We start from the raw sequence: 19,938 nt of genomic DNA, 5'->3' as shown, positions 1-19,938 counted from the left end.
TAATTTATGAGGATAATGACATCTTTGATACTACCACCAGTGGTATAGCAACATATCGCGAGGCCCTGGGTGAGATTGGAATGCAAGGCCCCCCCATCAGTTTTTAAATTTGAAATCTCAATGTGAATCCATACAAAAACTTCAGGGTTACGTCAGCAAAGTATCACATTTAAATAATACTAAATTAAAGAAGAAAATGATATTTAATATCTTCACTCGCCCTAAAAACGTCTTTCTTTGTTTTCCGGGAGCTGAAATACTGTATGAAGCTGTAGGAAGGAAGGAAGAACTGCTTACATTATACATTGCCTTCTCGAGTTGCAAACAACACAAGCATTTAAATGCCTCGCTTTTGCTTTGTGGCAGTTGGAGGGGCTTTATTGTTAACATACTAAAATCGGGAGTGCAAGGTCGAGAGAAAGAAGAAAAGACAAGACAAATTGCTTTTTATTCGAGAACGGAATAAATGGGTACAAATATCCACACAAGTTATCGTGAATTTATACGTAAATGTTTCACATGAGAAATATGAAAATACTTTTCACATTAAAAATATTGATTGATTGATTTGGTGCTTTAAGTCTACTTTATGCACAGTAAGGCTGATAGGGACTGGACCTACAGTTTAAAGTGGGATCCGAACCACTTGTGCCTCCACCGGGTATCGAAACCGGGACCCCTAGATTACAAGGCAGCGACGCTACCACTGCGCCATTACACTTTTGCTGATTTAGTATTACAACATAATTGTGGGGAAAGAATTCTTCCTTTCTTACTATTTCAGTTATTCTACGTTATTTTCTACCTCTTGGGTTAATTACGATGACGTGGTGAAATCGATGAGTGGACAAATAGTGAAATACTGATGCATTAAGCAGGTTTCAAACCTGGAACCTCTGTCTTCATAGTGCATTTCACTGGCCACTTTACCATGGAGGATGGCAGGGAAGGACAGAAAAAGCTAAATGTTTTAAAATGATAAAATAACAACAAAAGTTCAATGAAAACATAGGTTACTGTAAGGATGAAAGTTGCTGCTTCATTAGAATAATTGTACGATATAAAATTTGTAATGTCCTAGGTGAATACAAAAGTTCTTATCTCTTACAGAAGAAACTTCACATTTAGACATTAACTATACAAAACCACATCATCAAAAGTGTAAGTCAAAAAAATGTTCACAGTTTGAAACATATATTACTCACATTTAATGGCTAGTGGCCAGCTGGGATAAAAGTTGTCACAGGAACATGATTTTTCAGTTCCTTTATTTTCCCCCTAATATACAGGGTGATCCATTTGGGTATGGATAAAATAAAACATTAATAGAAAGGTAAATGTGATAGTAGGAAAATTTTCGTATTGGTGTTTTCGTGTGTGAAACATGGGAGTTTTGCTGTAGTGTGTTGGCAACAATTAAGTTTGAACTGATTCGTTATTCTTAAAATGGCATTTACGAACCAGCAACAGGTTAAATGTGTCCTTTGCTATGCTGAGTGTGAGAGAGTTACATAAGTCCAACGGTAATTTCGTCATCAGTAATTTCTATTCACAGAAACCCACAGACATTGATGATTTGAAACTTAAAATCACACAGGCTTTCGACAGAATCACCCCAGAGATGTTTCAACAGACGTAGAATGAATTGAATCACCGTTATGAATTGTGCAGAGTTCGCAATGGAGGCCATGTAGAAAACTGAAAACTGTACCAAACTGTTAGTAGTGTATAAAAATAAAAAACTCCCACCTTTCAGTCGTTTGTATACAATATTTCAGGTAATTACATTTGACCAAAAAAAATTCACATCCATTTTATTTTATCCACACCCAAACAGATCGCACTGTACATCTGAGGTTATGACAAAGTTCACTTAGTGCTAGCGTTCTTTAGAGGCATTTTTGTAAAAAGTTGATTTTTTCAGTGAATAAAATATGAAAAAATATTGATGGAAAATTGGTTGTTGCATTGACTGATTTTAAAATGTTGGGTGCTTCAGCACATATGGTCATTTTGCACCCTTCTAAGTATACGGGGGAAAATTCCATTACCCAAAACTCTTAAAAAAAAAAGGAGGATGTAAAGTGATTCTATGGACACCAATCATTTTAAATATGCAGGAATCACCATGTCAACATTGTGTGTGCCCCAACTCAATATAATTTTAAAAATCCCAAGAAAACCATTTTTAAGAGCAATGTTTCTCGGACCGAGTCCAAGTAATATTTTATTACTACCGCCATCTTATTATGCAAGGGTAACAGGCGATCTTTGGTGGATTGCAGGCACATGTTCATACCATGAGAACAAACCTTTTTTTTCCATGTGCGACTGTCAGGAACCTGGTGGGATAGGCCAAAATTTAAAAAAAAATTAAAAAAAATTGGAGGCTTCTTTTTTACAAAATATTGGGCCAAGGGACACATAAAGTCAAAGGTGGGCCATTTGTGCTGATTTATTGCAAATATCAAGCAAGTAGCATATAAAGAGCCAATGCACAAACTGAATTTTCCCAGAAAATTTTATACAATGCTTTCTTCCCCCGGGGGAATTATTAATTTTTAATATCCTCCAAAAAGTATTGAACTCTTTTCAAAGCGACTTCACATGATTCTAGGAACATAACACTGTCACATACTACATTTTTGCTTCGCTTTGGTACTTTGTAGTGGTCACACGGGAGTCGCAAATATGAATTTGTGTATAAAATTTTTGATATAATCTTTGTAAAACTTTCCTCATTGGGAGGCAAAATGTATAAATTTCACCTCTGCCAAGAGTCCATTCATTCCAGAGAAAAAAAATCTCTGTAACAATTAGTTCTAAATTATTTTGTGTGTGTGTGCCCAGGCTGGGATTTGAACTCGGGACACCTGGCATTGTAGTGCACCATGCTAACCACTACATTACAGAGATCAGCACTATCTACTTTGAGAAGCGATCATCCACTAAAGGTTAATGGAATCCAGGAACAACAAAAATTGGTGCAGATGGAAAGAGAAGCTCCGAAAGTTTTCGTTGGTCTGCCTCTTGGCTGTGCAGTATGCACAGTTCATCACCAGGGGCATTATGGAAGCTGTGCGCCTTAGAAGGTGGGAGAGCTTTTTCCACGTCTGGCTCATATAGTAGCACCAAGCTTTCTGAAACCTTGGAAAATATGCATACTAAAGGATTCACAGTAAATTAACATAGCAACACTAGCGCCATTGCTCTCATGCCAGAGTTTCTGATGTGGTGGTGGATCTATAAGTTTGTTATTCATGTATACAAGTGCAGTAGTCAGCATGCAAAAATCAGCTTTACTATCCTTGGCACAGACTATGTATGATATGTGAACGTGTATCACGTTTTGTTACAGGCTGGAGGTGTGACGAATTTTCAACCTCTCCTGTTTTTAATGGAAGTTATTTCTATCTAATGCCTCTCCTGGTGACGAACAGTGTATGCTACGCAGTCGAACGTAGACCAATTCTGGTCACCTCGACTCCTTTAAATGTAAATAATACAGGGTGTCCACTCTAGGGCCATGGTAAATCTCAAGCAAACTTTCCAAAAATTCAAGGGTACAAGCAGGTGTCTTCTCTATTTCAAACTTAGGTATTACAGTCTCTCGCCACACACATACAAACACATACACACAAATATATTAACAATACAAATGGTCTGTGAGATTCCAGTGTATCCAAAAATTCTAATTCGATTCAATTGAGTGGATAATCAGAGGCCGGTCATTGGATGCGGCGATGACAAAGCAAAATAATAAAAATATTGCTTTTTAAATATTTTAGGGAAGAAGAAGAAATAAATCAGAATATTCGTATATTTGAGCGAAATTAGACAAGTAACACCATTAAACAGCTAGAAATACGCAAGAGATTCGCTAAGTTTAGCGCATCGAAAGGAGAGCCCAGTTCTATAGCCCCTCCCCCCCTGCCCAACCATCCCGCTGCATTTCCGTTGAGTGCAATGGTGTCAGGTGGGCCAGCTCATCGCAGCAGGTCTGCGTATCCAAGGTCCTTCGACCGCTTTTGAAGGTCTGGTCACGAGACCTTTTTTTTCAGCCTCCTTGTTTACAAACATGGCAGGGTTTCTGTGACATCAAGATGAACCTTCTCAGAATGCTGTAAAGCATGCAAAGCTCTTGTTTTTTAAGAGGAAAAAACAAATTGAAGAGCATCGCAACGCAACACAGAATACATGATGAAAGTAATGGTGCATAGAAAGAACTGAAAAAAAAAACAGTTCTGGATCCATTCTATTTTCTTCATAGTAAAAGGTAAAGTGTTCCCCTGTGCATAGCACCACGCCATGAAGGCGTATAGGGGGTGTGGGGGTAACGCACATAGTATTTCTCCTTTAATTTTTTTGGATCCTGCAGTTCAAATATAGATTTTTTGGGGAAAAAAATGTTCTTCGTTTACAAAACATGAAGTATTTCCTGCTGTTTTGTGTTTACTATGTTTACAAATTACAAGATTGATCAAGATTTTTGTTTTCGAGGTGATAGACATACTTACTCAAACAGAACCTTTTCCCTAACATATCTTACTTTCACACCAGGGATGGCCAAAAATATCAGGATTCCGGAAAATCTAAAAATATATATTAAAAAATTCTACTATCCGGATTTCAGAAGCAATCCGAATTTTGGAGAGAGAAGTTTAACAATTTTTCCATTTTTTTTAAAAATAGATTTAGCCATCTCTACTTCACACGTCATGTACGAACACTGTTATCATTACGAACACTGTTATCATCATTATCAATGAAGGAATGCCCCCTCCCCCTACCCGGGTTGAAAGATTGACCCTGACGTTTGGCAAGTCTTGCGATGACTACGTAAAAATGTCATGCTTCGCCACTGTGGTATATGTATTTAATTTAAGGTGCAGAGTTTGCATTTGTCATTTCACATACTCAGACTAGAAATACATCTAAGAAAAAAGTCACAAATGTTACGGGATATAGTAATATACGAAAAATCGTTACTTTGTAAAAAAATTCAAATTTACCTAATCAACTTAAACATATTTTATCTTGTAATAATGTTCGGTCTGTCAGATACAATTGTAGCTTGTTCTGCAAAGGACAATAACAAAGCAAACGCATTGAGAGAATTCTCTTTATTTTATTTTGCTTTTCCTTCCTAGATAAAAATAAAAGCTACACTGTGAAAAATTTGCCTCAGTATGTATGCATAAATTCAATGAAATTGGATTTTTAAAAATTTGAAATTTTTCACGTCTACAAAGAAAAATTCAAGCAGAATTCACGCACAATTCCCAACACCCTGTAATATATGTTTCAAATTATGAAAATCAGTATGACGAATGCTGTATGCACATAAATAGTAGCAAATGACAGAAGTTTGAACTAAATTACAGACTACAGATACACCATTAAAATTATCAGAAATTTCACCCATAAATCAATTTCATCTGAAACAGATCCCTACTACACGTTCTACATCCACCCTTGTTGAATGGTTGGGATGCTTTACTCACCTGCTGTGCTTCCACTCTGTCCTAACATCTTTCAGTTTCCCATTCCGCATATCCTGAACTGAGAAAACAAACAACCTGGCATAGTTTTCTGCACATTTCCTGATCTCTTCCACTAAATGTTGCTTAAACTCAACCCCTTTCTTGGTGGTTTGGGTCAAGAAAACTGAAATATTGCAGAAAAAGCACCTATTTAGAATACTGTCTCGTTAACAAGATTGTACAACATGAAATACAGGGTGGTTCATAAGTACAACAAATATGGGTATGGAAACACTAATCAAATATCCTTATAACCAACATGAAATTTTTTTAACCCTCATCATGGGTCATTTTCAACTTTTGAAACATACTCTGACTCAGGTAATGTTCAGAGATACATGTTTTGAGTGCTATATGAGCCTTGAAAAATGTAATTAGTAATTTGATTCTGGCTATATTTGTGGAGGAAACGGGTTTTCAATTTACTGCCAAAAACAAGCAAGGTTTTTACATTATATTATTTTTATCCGAAAGTAGCAGCAGAAAGTGTGCAATTCTTGTCATGAGAATGGACACACAACAGGCAATATGCAGGCACCATTTTGAACCTTCACATCCCGAAGTTGCCTAAGTGGGGGCCCAACGAAGTTCAAATTTCATTAAAAATTAAGTTTTTTATAAAACTTTACTATTGTCTTCTACTTGATCAACGAATATTCCTTTTTTCCCCCAAGTCATAGGCTTATAGTCTAGTCTGTACTGAACAAAACAAATAAAATTTGTTCACATTGACACATAAGTGACATTGCTATAGAACAAATTCTACTGGTGGTGTTGATAGTAATTTTATTAGGTCTGAGCTGATACCACTTTGAACCGATACTCTTACAGATTCTGGGGTGTAAGGGGTACCTTCCACGTAGGCGCCCAAAAGTCAACCTCACTTCCACGTCGTGCACCCTGGACAAGAGACTAACGAGGCTCTGGCGACTGGCGCTATGGCCAGTATAATTTTGTGTGTGTTGTCCTGTTTTATGTCCTTGAGTGTGCTGAGTGCCCGTTTACAGCCTCAGCTTTTAACAGAAGTCAGAAGATTTGAATTTTTTTAGTTATGCAACGTGAGAGTTGTTATTTGTAATGGTAAGGGGCTGGCCCCCGAATAATGTGACGGGAGCAAAATAGCCTATACCGCGTTTGGTAGAACCTGTCCCGCTTCCCGCGCTAGGGAGCGCTCAACAGTTTCGGTGTCAATGAGAAACGAGGAAAAAATCGTCTGCTGGGCAGCGAGGAGCGAATGAAAGCCAGAAGAGAGGCGTTTACGTAGACGCTGTTGCGACGTTGCGTATTTTAATTGGCTGCCTGGCTTTGACTTTCCCCAGCACGGAAACTGTTGAGCGCTCCCTAGCGCGGGAAGCGGGACAGGTTCTACCAAACGCGGTATAAGTGCTGACGCTCCCCAAATTTTAAATTCAAATTCAAATTCTTACAGATTCCCACCGATATATTTGAAAATTACAATAATTAAAAAATTTCAAAATAATGATCAATATTGGTACGTAAATATTCTTCTCCAACTATATGCATCAATTTACCAAGAAATTTCCTTTATAATATTCAAGAATTGCATCAGAATATTAAAATAGATGTTATGTAATCAAAAAATATGGTTTTTCGTGCAAAATAAAAAGAAGTTTGATTTTTTCATAATTTCCGGGATAATTAGACTCTGCGAAAATGTCTCACAGCATTTTTGCTGATTAAGTGAATGACTAATACGCCGGAAAATATCGGCTGGTATCGGGCGATACTGATACATCGGCTGAGCCCTAAACTTTATGTTTCTGTTAGGTTAGGAGTGTTAGAATTAATACTGTTAGAATATCCACATGTCTTTTGGCATTGTGTGTGTGTGTGCACATACATTACACTGGTCTACGTCCATTTTGCTGACTGGAGGCTGATGGTTGTTCTTTAGTAATTCGGGGGTGGTAAATCCAAAACCGAAATCCGTTTTTTTCTATCACGTCAGGTTTCGGAGGAAAATAGAAAATTATCTAAGATTAGGGATGTATATTTAGAGCAATGAAACAACGTAGTCCGTAAAGAGGTCACAAGATGGCAGCACATGGAATATTATAATGAATATTATTTCAATCAGTTATTCGAGCATTGTTATCCCCAAAACAAAGGACAAATATTACTGACATTGTAAGGAAAGCATATAGTGCATATTTCAGAATTAAATTGGGTGACCAAGATAAATCCTGGGCACCTCATAAAGTATGCAGGACCTGTGTAGACTAAAGGAAAGAAATATGTTAGCGTCTGGAACATGTATCGGGACAGAGAGAGGCATCTATTAAGATATTTTCAAAGGGACGAAGAACTTGTCTATTGTACAAATGTGAAGGGACTAATTGAAGCTATGGGATGTACGTATAATGCAGAAAAATGGAGGCTTTTTATTGATAGCTCGAAGAGGAGTTTGAAGTGTGTGTTGCTGCATAATGGCAATAAGTTAGCATCCATTCTGTTGGCCACTCCATACATTTGAAGGAAATCTACGAAACAATGAAAGAACTGCTTCGAAAGATAAAGTATGCAAATGACAGTTGGCTTGTGTGCGGAGATCTCAAGGGCATTTCAATGTTACTTGGTCAACGAGCAGGTTTCACGAAATATCCATGCTTTTTGTGTTTATGGGACAGTCGAGCAAGGAACGAACATTGGGTACGAAGACTGTGGCCTGCTAGGAAAAGCTTTGAAGTCGGGGCGAAAAACATCCAGAACAAGCCGCTTGTTGATCCTAAGAAAGTGTTACTTCCTCCACTGCACATTAAGTTGGGATTAATGAAGCAGTATGTAAAAGCTCTGGATAAGAATGGGGCTTGCTTTAAATACATTTGCTCAAAATTTCCTGCATTGACGCATGAGAAAGTCAAAGCACGTATTTTTGATGGTCCTCAGATAAGGATGCTAATGAAAGATGAAGAATTCTTACAAACAATGAACCGCACAGAGAAAAATGCATTTGTGCCTTTTCTGATGTCATTACAAACTTTCTTGGAAACTTCAGAGCACAGAACTACGAGGTTCTAGTTGAAAATTTGTTGGTGACGTTTCAAAAGTTAGGAGTAAATATGAGTGCCAAGCTTCACTTCCTGCACAGCCACTTAGATGTATTTCCGTCCAATCTTGAAGAACAGGGCGAACGCTTCCACCAAGACATAAAAACCATGGAGCACCGATATCAGGGGAGATGGAATGAAAACATGATGGCCGACTATTGCTGGTGCTTGCAGCGTGACGTTCCTGAGGCCACCTACTCCAGAAAATCAAAGAAACGAAAATTTTTGCCTAAGTAGGTATGCATGTTGTGCTATTCTGTGGTGTATGTTAAGTTTAGCATAAGTACAGGCATCAGGTGTTGACCGAATGTGCTCGTGAAACAAATTGATCAATTTGCCGGAATTGCCTAAAACTTTTTGTCCATTAAGAACTCCCTATTGGGAAAATAGAAACGTATGTTTGTAAACAACGTGACGTGATACTCTGCATGGACATCTGACTACGACGCAATCTCTTTGCAAGTGCTGTTGGAATGTAGCCGGATATAATTTTCTGAAAATTTGGAAATGTGACTTGTGAAACAATGCAACTTAATATCTGTTATCAGCTACGCCACCTATTTTTAGTCCTATTATTTCATTATGTGCAGATATGTATATGGAAAATTGTTGGCGTTTAGCCCAGTATTATAATATTGTGAAAATTTTCAAATGTGATTTGTGAAAAATTGTGACGTGATACTTTTTCTGACTACATATTTGGAATCAGCGACCTCAAATTATATAGAATCAGTTAAAATATCTAAGTCAGCAGAAAAAAATATTTCATATGTAGACCAGTGTTATTAGTGAAGGTGCACCAGGATATAATGAACCAAATGTGGTCACATGGACACTGACATGTACATGAATACTGCTGAAAATTACCCTGTAGACCCGGGCTTGATTTGTGTGGCACTTGGAACACTTTGTCATTGCAGATGCACTGTGGAATATGCATATATTCAATGTATGTTCGTATGTATATATCTTGACAAAGCATTTCTTTTAGATGTGATCAGTTCTCTTTGATTACGAATGGTAAGAGTTCACTGTGTTAATAACTTGACATGAAGCCGTTAACCAACTGTACCCCTCGAGAATTATGTTGATATTTTTTAATAGACAGATTTCAATGTTTTACGTAATATGAGCTACCAGCATGCGGACAACACAAATAAAGAGATACTGGATCCCAAATATGGCCCAGGAAAGTAAAAACTTGCAATCTTCGAGTACTTTCGCTGCTATTTGTCAAAACCATTTATACGCACGCTAAACACGTTGAAAGAACATGTCGGAAATAGCTATCAGCTCCAAACCTAACAACGTAAAATTACAGCTGCTATTGTGGAATGTCTAGTTGGGAGCTATATTCACTTGCATGAAGCCTTCACTCTGTTCTGCTTCACGGTAACAGAACAAATGCTAACGATTCACCACAAATAACAAATGTACTTTACTTCAAAATAACACATTTCCACAAGCTAAAAACAACTGAAAATATTCATAAACAACACGATCTTCATAAATCATGCAAAATAATTCACATTCTCGAGGGACTACAGAGTGCCAAGGGTAGCACTTGACATTTGTTTGTTAGGAGTGCTACTTTTGGTGCCCTTGGCATTTGCACATTTTCTCCCCATACTTTGTGCATGTGTACGAATTTTCTCAGGAAAAAAAGGGCAACCGTACTCAAGAATATGAAAGATTTACCTTACATGGGTCACATTTTGGGATAAAATATATGTCATTTGTTGCTTCCACAGAGTAAAACAAATTATATGTGATATTCAAAAAACTAAATCTGTAGATTCAAAAACTCAACGAAATTTTTGAGGACCCACAACAAATCACTAGCTCTGCTCGGCCACCTAGCCAGCAGTAATAGTCGACACAGTGTTGCAACTGTAGTCATCGTGATAATACCAACATAGCAAAAGAAAATTAATTTAATAACTATAAATTTAAATCAAAGGAGCCAAATTTAACTTGGGCCAGGAAGAACTGACCCAAGTTCCAACTGCTTACTGCTGAACTAAAGAAGGGGAGGGAATTAGAGAAACATGTCATGTATGCTAGTGACAAGCTATATACATTTTTGAACTAGTACTGCTGATCTAGGCCAGTGTACGAACATCTCATATATTTATTACAGTGTTTCAATTAAAGATGGTCATGTCATTTCTTATGTGGGGGTTATTTCTTATGTACTTCTTCGTATATATTTAATCCATGAAATAAATGTTTTTCATATATTTTTAAACTGAACGTCTGGGTATCATTGAGATAAAAGAACTGAGTTTTTCCCTAATATCCATGGTAAAAAATATGGTAGTTATTCTATGTATTTAATTCGATTGAACCACATTGTTAGTTTTTTTTTTTAAGTGTTATGCTAATTATTTGCCTGGGGAAGTAACGAAGACAGTAAACTTTCCATATCTGGAAAATGCCTGAAACTTGGTATTTGTCATTTTCCATATACCTACTTACGTATTCTGCATTGAGAAACGTTCGTTTCTTTTCCCATTCGGTAACATGCTAAATGGCAGTCACAGTTTCACTACCGTACTCGGCATGCAGTTTCCACCCCACTCCACCCAAAAATACCTATGTAGCCCCACGAACGAACCATTTCCGGTAAGGTTAGGTTAGAATAGTTAAAAATTGGTTTAGAAAAAAAAAATGCGTAGCCCCACACACCATTCTCGCATAGCCCCACAAACCATGACACATAGCCCCACAAACCATTTGCGGAAACGTAGCTTCTTCAGTTACAAAAACACGTGTTCGGAAACACTGACCGGGATTATGTCACCACACAAGAGGCAACATCCGGCTGGAAGGAAATGGATGCAACAGCTTTCCTGCATCGGTCACACATTTATGTCGAAAAATACGTGATTTACCGGCAAAATTCAATGAACGATGCGAGAAAACACTTCCCCGAACTTCCACATGTCTAAAGAAACTGCATTCGGTAAGTAATTTCTCCTGTAAATTTTAAGAAATCAGTTTTCCGGATACGGAAAGTTTACCACGAAGACAAGTAACAGATCGAGCAAGGCAGGTTACTATCCCCAGAAGAGAAATAGAAATAGAGCATAACATACTATCATGGTACACATGCATTATTTTACATGGTTCCACACACTCCTAAGGGTAGGGTAGATTTATTTGCCATGATGCAGACTGATGCCACCATCCACTCCACATGCATAGTGTATAAAGAGTTTTCAGACTCTTAGACTTAAAACAATATATCTAATCTAATCTAAAATAATATATATCTTTCGTTGTTAGGTAAAGTGGGTCAGGTTGAAGGTTCTTAGCATCAAAATAATCAGAGTGAATAGCTTCACCAGGTTTTAAACTGCACATGTGCATGATTTACGACCTAGTCTGGCTTGTTGCATTGATGCCTGCATTGGTAGTTGTTAGTATGCTCTTATTTTCATGTAGTTGACCAGAACATATTTTTTTCTGCACACTATGGAGTTGGAAATATACCGGAAGGTACTTTGGTATGGACTGCTACTGCTAATGTATCATGTGCTGTATATGAAGGGATATTGCATTCTTAAATGAGTTCATTGTTAGGTAGGTAGGTCATGTTCAGGGCTGATAATAGCATTAAAATTGTTTTCGTACATACTTCCAACACCGGATCTTGTGGAGGATATGAAGGGGTATTTAATTTCTAAATGATGTTAGGTTAGGCAGGTCAGGTTTACGGCTATCAGCATTAAAATTAGGGGAGACCGGGGTAATTAGAACAGGAAACAGCCTGTAGAAGTTCCACTGTAAATTACTCAGAAAGTTACTGATGGATTTTTTAAAAATTTCTACCATTTAAAAGGACATCTTTTGCATATTTTTGAAAAAATAATGACCATACCTGCATTGCAAATACTCGTCCAAAAAAAAAAATTGTCATGACACCATAAAATTGTTCCAATTACCCCATTTGGGGTTAATGGAACATAAGTTAGAAATTTCAACTGAATAGCTTTACATTGCTGTTGGGGTAATACGAACATCATATATAAATGTCCCATTTACCCTGCAAATTTGAACACAATAGCTCTACTTCTTCTGGAGTTATCAATGCTTGTTTAAATAAAATCCCAAGTTAATGTCTTTTTTTCATAAAGTTCAATTTCCCAGCTGTGAAGCAAATATGTGTGAATGAAAATCAGTGTTCTATGATTTATTTGAAAGGTTACAGGCCATTCTACAATGTAGTAAAGAAAAAACTTCTAATAGTTACATGTACAATCTAGTATACCCAAGCGAAATCAAGCAAATTACGCAATGTTCTAATAACCCATTTGCAGAAATTTTTGGGGTAATAAGAACTTTGCTTATAAAAACCAGGCAAATTGCCCATAGACAACCAAACTCACATGAAATGATGTGTGCCCTTATGTTTTATTATAGGGGTGAAGAAAATTTTGAAAGGGTTCTTTCATTCACATCCAGTATATGCAGAAGCAGAGAAACACCAAGCATGCGTCACATCATTTTTGGAGGTGTATAATAAAAGTCAAATAAAACTTACTTTTGTGTAGTTATTCCAATAACAAATTTTCTGCATGTAGGTTTAGTGTAGGTACATAGGTATGAAATGTTATTACACCAGTCTTTTCATTTTAAATTATTCTACATTAACATGTTCCAATAACCCCATGTTCTAATTACCCCGGTCTCCCCTACTTCCGTAAATACTTTCAACACCTGATGATATGATTTCCAGTCAACAGCACTTTCTGCTATTCTCACCAGCTGGCAAACGTAGCTATCCTTATCACCTGGTGAAAATAGTCCCATATGCTATTCTCACCACCTGGTGAAAGTAGTCAGGGCCTAAAATAATATCCTTTATTGCTTACAACTGATCACATGCCCCTTTCACCCACACATGAAAAATATGACAATAGTCCATGTTCAAGTCAACAGTAGATGAGAAATGGCTGCTCATTGGAAAGCATGGATGCTTATTTAAGTTACTTATTTTCTCTGATAAATAGCATGTGGTAAAACTAAACTTTGCTAATTACTTTCTCCAACTTCAAATGTATTTCCACAATTGTTTCCAGAGTTCTACAAGGCATCTAAATGCTCCTACATAAGTTATGAAAATCATTAAAAAAATAATTCATTGCATGTATATAAGTTGGGGGGCTTAAGTTCTGATTGTATAATGTACTTATGTTCCTATATGCTTAGGTTAGGAGGATCAGGTTTGGTATTATATTATGTTATTCATACTTTTTGTGTGGGGCAGTGGCGAAGATATAGTGCAAACAATGTAAGCACTATTAAATTATTATTTAATATACTTAATGTTTTAGCCGGTACTTGTTTACTATCCTTCGGACACATTTATTTATTTTTACAGAAGAAACTACTTACCGTGATAAGTTCCTGTAGCATTGTCGAACATCGGGAAGGTGTTTTGTGTGATGTGGGAATGTTTCATAGCTGAAATTCATGTTGTTCGTTGAAAATTAATTCTCCGACGGAGAATAGCGTTTGGCACGTACACCTTCGTACACCATTACGCGTCGTGATTGTGTTTTGTTCATGTTCATTGGGTATCCAGTGTTTCGAACTGTCTGCGTTTGCAATGAGAGTTAGAAGGATGACGTGTCCTGGATGCGTGGTGAAGTTTGTACCGGGTGTGGAGGATCCAGTGGATTTTCTAATTGAACACGGGGTCGTGAAGAAAGGAAACCATTAGCGCTAGCCCCACGAACCATTGGCGCGTGGATAGGTTAGTTCTGTTAGGTTAGGAAACATAGTTAAAATTTTGTGTCATGTTAGTATCAGGATCTAGAAATTGGAAATAATTGCGAACCATTGGCGCTAGCCCCACTAACCATTGGCGCGTGGTTAGGTTAGGAAACATAGTTAAAATTTGGTGTCGTGTTAGTGTCAGGATCTAGAAATTGGAAATAACTGCAAACTATTGGCGCTAACCCCACAATCCATTGGTGCGTGGTTAGGTTAGTTCATCAAAACAACGTTGATACACCTTCAGGAATGTTCCGCGAAGCAGATACGTAAGTACGAATGTCAAAAATTGACGAAACGAAAAAATTAGAGGTGTCCGAAGGATAGTAAAGTTTTACCTTTTAGCCTTATTTAGTTTCCATCACAATCGATTTCACAAAATTTTACGGTCTTAAACTCCTTCAGCAGCTTGAAGCAAACAGCAGACTCTCTGCTTGCGGCTGCCAACATGCGAAATCAACGCACCCAAAGATCATATGGCGACGAGTGAAATCTTGTTGGAGAAACAGGCTTCAACCCTCAGAGAAAAGCTGAGCATCTTAGTGCTTCTCCGAAAGCAGCCGAAAGCAGAAGAAAACATTGCCAGCAGACCAATAACCAATGTGTGTCTTCATGAGCACATAAATAAAATCACAAGGATACTGATAATTATTAATCATAAAATAACTGAAAGAAGCTATTATCATTGCTCTTAAATTCCATGCAGGTCACTTAAATTACAAATTATTTTGTATTTCACAAGTTTTTAAATGCATCAAAAATTTGACATTTCGGGTTGGGGCAAAGATGGAAAGAGCGAGCGCTTGTGTTTCCAGGAAGAGCAATGTCTGCAGTCTTCACCCTGCGTCCAGCTCAAATTACGTTACCAGTGTTGACAGCTACAATGTAGGCAACTGTCAAATTATTTACACAGTAATTCAAGCGAAATGTTTAACAAATTTTACAAGTAAATTCAATAAATTAATGGCTTTTGAATAGAACTTTTGGGTGGGGGAAAAAAAAGTACCAGAAAAAAGAACTATCTTCTAATATTTGTAAATAGCTCAAAAGTAAATTGTATACATTGCACACATTAAGAACATAAGAACATTTTGTATTATTACGGCACTTTATTACTTAAACATTGTGTACATACTCTTTCTGTTGTAATGAATCTGATTCCACAGCGAAATTTGTATCTCCAAACTGATATCTTTTTTCCCGTGAGTGATAAAATTAAGGAAATAGGTTGGTATCACTTTCTGTTGTTTCAGAGCTTTTCGAAGTGATCTTGTTTGGATGCTTTGTAGCTGGGGAAAAAAAATTGTGAGGAAGTGAGTGTTTGTGCTCTGGATTAATCAAAACAAACATGAATTTGGGAATAATTGATACAGCGAAGCATGAGTGTTTTACGGTTAGTTTGAGTTGGGTTATTAAGTTCACTTTTTGCAGAGATAGGTTAATCAGGATGTTTAATGTGGGATCCGTACAAGCGTAGAATGTGCCTCAACTGGGTACAACTATGCCATCGGGGAAGCCTTAGAGCTGTATGTATTATTTAGCAATTGATATATGCTTTGTTTAGCTCGAGAGAGAAAAGTGTGAAAATGAAAATCATGGAAGCGAGGCAACCAACATCCGAATTGCTTGTTACCTCATGCATGGTTTGTGCGACACTTCCAAGAGTTTGGAATTTTTTGTGGTGAGTACATCGTTTCTGTGCTTGGATGAAGAATGTAATGTTTATGTCCTCTGTGTCAGAGGCGCCAATTTAATATGAATGGGGGAGGGGCAAAATTTGAATAAATTATATATATATATATAATAGCTATCTATAAAATCGCTTGCCTCCTTCGTCAGTCCACGCTTCGCTACTGGTGGGATGGGATTGGTAGGTTTAATTGCCTTAGAATTTCAATGTTAAAAAATTCTTCAGATAGCAGTGACTTACATTCAACTTCACGAATTCATGCTTTCCGCAACTTGGCAATGTTAGTTTTTCAACTTGGTACTACTTTACTATACCTGAGACACCTGGGAATGATTTCTTTCGCACTTTTTTACATTGCTAACGTACTATTCTGCATTCCGGAACACTTATTTAGGTGAAATAATTGAATTTGTAACGAAAATAATGTATATTTCTTACATTTACGAGTACTTACTGTTCTTGTTTATTACCACACACAACATGGCGATAGCTTACCGTTGATCGTTCGCAAGCTCCTTTACCGAAAAATACCTACTTTCGGGCTTAATTTCAAAGTATGCACAAATAAAAAAAAAATTACAAAATTTTAAAAAAACACCTCAGGAACAAATCATTGACGTTAGGTTAGGTAAAGCAAGCATAGTTTAAATTTTTTAAAAAAATCGAAAGCACTTTAGGAATTTTAAATTGACTTTTTTTACTTACTTACGGGGACGAGGTATGCCTACTAGGTTAGGTTAGGCCTGTTAGGTTAGGTTCCATTAGCACTCCTTTCCTTCAATTTAGCATATACGGACAACATTGGCTTGTAGCAGCAGCAATATCGCGTATTGTTCTCTCGTGCAGAAAGCAAATGACGGCAGCAGTAATAGCACGTCAGAAATAGATTTTCGTATAAAACCACATGGATTCGCATTAAAATGGACCAAAACTACATTCCGGAACATCAACAACACTCCAGAAAATGAATTCCGTAAGTACTTTCTCCTGTAAATTTGAAGGAATCCGTCTCAGGTATAGTAAAGTGTTACCACAATCCAAACTCTAACCAATTTTTGTAATGAATTACACAATTGGGCTTGTATCTTTATGAACATGTATTGAATTACTCTATCTGGTTTGGAGACACATATCACACAGCCTCAACACACATCCGAACTTAGATTTTTCACAATATACTTTAAAAAAACACTGTTGCTTACCTTGCTTATCACGTTTTGACTTCGGCATTATGTTACACTAGTTTTCCAATTACTTCATGCACTGTTAAAAAATGTTGCTTGACTTTGAATCCTCTATACTTCTTAGGCCAACTTATATTAATTTGTTCACTGTTACAATAAAAAAGAAGTTCATGTTAATTACGTATTACACTACAGTAGAAATCTTACATATTGCACGTGTTGCATTCTTCGTTGATTGGATGCTTAGTCGTTCAGGGTTATACAAACAGTCCCATTCCGCACCACCTGACAAATTGCAATGTAATAAATGGCTATTGTATAATATGTATTCATTTATGTTCTATATTGTCAACTGTATTCAGTTACATACTATGTGGTGTTCAAACAAAACAGATTTATTATTTCTCGAAAATATATGATTTCCTGTTCTCTACTGCATGTAAGGGGACAATTTGGTATAATCGTGCCATTCCTACTCGGTCGTGCGTTGCTTAATTGCACATTCAAATAGGATATATTAAATGATATTCCTATTTCAAAAGAAAAATAGGCCGAGTCTGCAACGTCAAACACAAGAGTGTGTAAACGAGAGATGGAAAGCGTTTGTCTGGAAGAGAAATTTGTAAAATCCCGACTTTCGGGATGGAATAAACTTATCACCTATCCGACCACCATTTCAAGATAGGAAATTTTCACGACGGGAAATCGGGTGTTCTAGCAACATGCTGAAACTTCTTAGGCTGTGTCCGAAAAAAAGAAAAGAAAAGCAGCAGCAGCTTGAAGTGTTGTCTTATCGAAAGTGACGTCACGTACTATGGGATTAAAAATTATGGATACTCAGTTTGGACTGTAATTAAACATTTCCCAGTAGACCCACTGGCGTACGCAGGGGTGGGGGGTGATGGGGCTACAGCCCCTCCGAAAATTTGAGAAATCAACATTTTCAAATAAAAGTAGTGAAGAACTCTGGAAAAAACAGAGTGGCAAATGCAAGACTCCCTTAAAATGACCCCCAGTATCCATTTTCGAGAGTAGTAAGTTCTAAATATATAAAATATATTATTATGTACTGTACAAGCAGCAGCAACTGTATTAGTAGGTTATTCGGCAAAGTGAGTTAGAAACCCTGTGTGATATGAATAGACCAGGAATCAGTGGAGTATAAAAAGCTGAAAGCTGGAACGCTACGATATTTCTCACCAAACTTACGAATACTATCTTTAATCAAAACGCATTCAATCAGATAAACGAAATATGGATGTGCAACGACAGATCAAGATTCATACTAATTTTGCAAAAACAAATTCCCTGACTTTTCCAGATTTTTGAACACTCTAACACAATTCCGTACGTTTTTCATGTCCTTCTCATTCTTAAGTTGATTTTCCTTGACTTCTCCATGTTTTCCAGGATTTTCAGGTCAGTGGAAACCCTGTGAATACATAAATACATTGTTTGAAGGAAAAATGGTAAGATCAGCGACTCCTTTTCAAAGGCTTTGATCCACTCTTGTTACACTAGTCCAGTAGTCTTCCACCTAAAGTTCATTTCGCGCTTATCTCTCGTCAGCCTGGTTCTCTTATCGACCCCCCCCCCCCCATTCCATCGTCACCCTTATCTGTCGTTTGCTTGCCCCTATCAGTCGTTGTCACGTATCTTTCGTCGCCCCTTACCATACAGGGACGCAGGATTTTTCCTCGGGGGAGGGGAGGGGTAGAGTAAGATTTCATATCTTGCCCCCTTCGGTCATAGAAACTATTAATATTATACTTCACAAAATTCAAAATTGAATTGAGATTACTTTGGCGTTGTTTGCAAGTTCAGACTCCAGTCTGCTACTTAAATAGAAACTGGATTCACCTTGCTGCCTTTCCATAAACATATATCACTTTGTTGATGAACAGTTCTTGGTCTTTTGTTCTTTTAAAAAAAAACACAGGTAGCAAACAAAGACCACTTAAATTAAGTGACTTAATCTACTGTCCCTCATAGTGCCTCTGTTCCATGTCTTTACGTGCCGAAGGGTACTGAAAAAAAAAGTAATAATTCAAAATGACGGGGGTGTGAATTATCAAGGTCAGGTCCCGAATTTCGGAAAATGATTTCTCGACTTTTCGTTATCCCAAGTAGCCGAGAAATTCCAATGTATCTTATTTAAAAGAGGTTAATTCGTCATATTTTCTGCACTTTCTTGAAATTAACAATTCTTATTCCAGAATGGTAAACCCTGTCAATTCAGTATAGGTATGTAAAAAAAAAAAATAATAAGAAAACAAAACAGGTTCTTGGCGAAAGTTACTCACGATCAGGGGCGTCGCCTCTGGGTGGGCTCTAGCCCACCTGAAAATAGTCAGCCCACCCAAAAAGAATGAATACAAGATATACGTATATTATGTAAATAACGCAAGGTAAAAAGCTAGTAAATACGTAGGTAATTATAGTATAAAGCACACAAAGTGACCTTTACAATCGACTAACATAACTGAGTTTCACTTCAGAAGTGAAGAACGCTTCTAGAGGATTCCCTGACATTCGCTACGAGACTTGGCGGCAAGCGACCCGGCGTCAGTTCTCGTCTTTCCCGGTGAACGGGGTCCGCGACAGCCGCACGCTTCAATCTGTTATTTTCGCTCTCCCTGCCTTCGCCCTCTTTCCCTTTCTGTTGACGACTG

The 19,938-nt window shown here is 37.3% G+C and overlaps 1 protein-coding gene across 1 annotated transcript in view; it reads right to left on the bottom strand.

The window, feature by feature from the left end:
- The window catches only part of RpLP0-like (ribosomal protein LP0-like), a 33,659-nt gene extending 16,162 nt beyond the window's left edge, over positions 1–17,497 (bottom strand). Inside the window, exons 1-2 of the mRNA XM_083127010.1 lie at positions 17,285–17,497; positions 5,505–5,667 (exon numbers count right to left, since the gene is read on the bottom strand). Of these exons, the coding sequence (XP_082983136.1) occupies positions 5,505–5,667; positions 17,285–17,312 (191 nt within the window). The 5' untranslated portion in view covers positions 17,313–17,497. The remainder of the gene's footprint in view (positions 1–5,504; positions 5,668–17,284) is intronic.
- Positions 17,498–19,938: the final 2,441 nt, after the last annotated feature.

Source organism: Lepisma saccharinum, chromosome 8 (genome assembly GCF_977018435.1).
Source record: "Lepisma saccharinum chromosome 8, izLepSacc3.1, whole genome shotgun sequence".
In the NCBI taxonomy this organism is placed as follows: Eukaryota; Metazoa; Arthropoda; class Insecta; order Zygentoma; family Lepismatidae; genus Lepisma; species Lepisma saccharinum.
The sequence above is the reverse complement of the archived record's forward strand: the minus strand, read 5'-3'. Positions and strand labels throughout refer to the sequence as shown.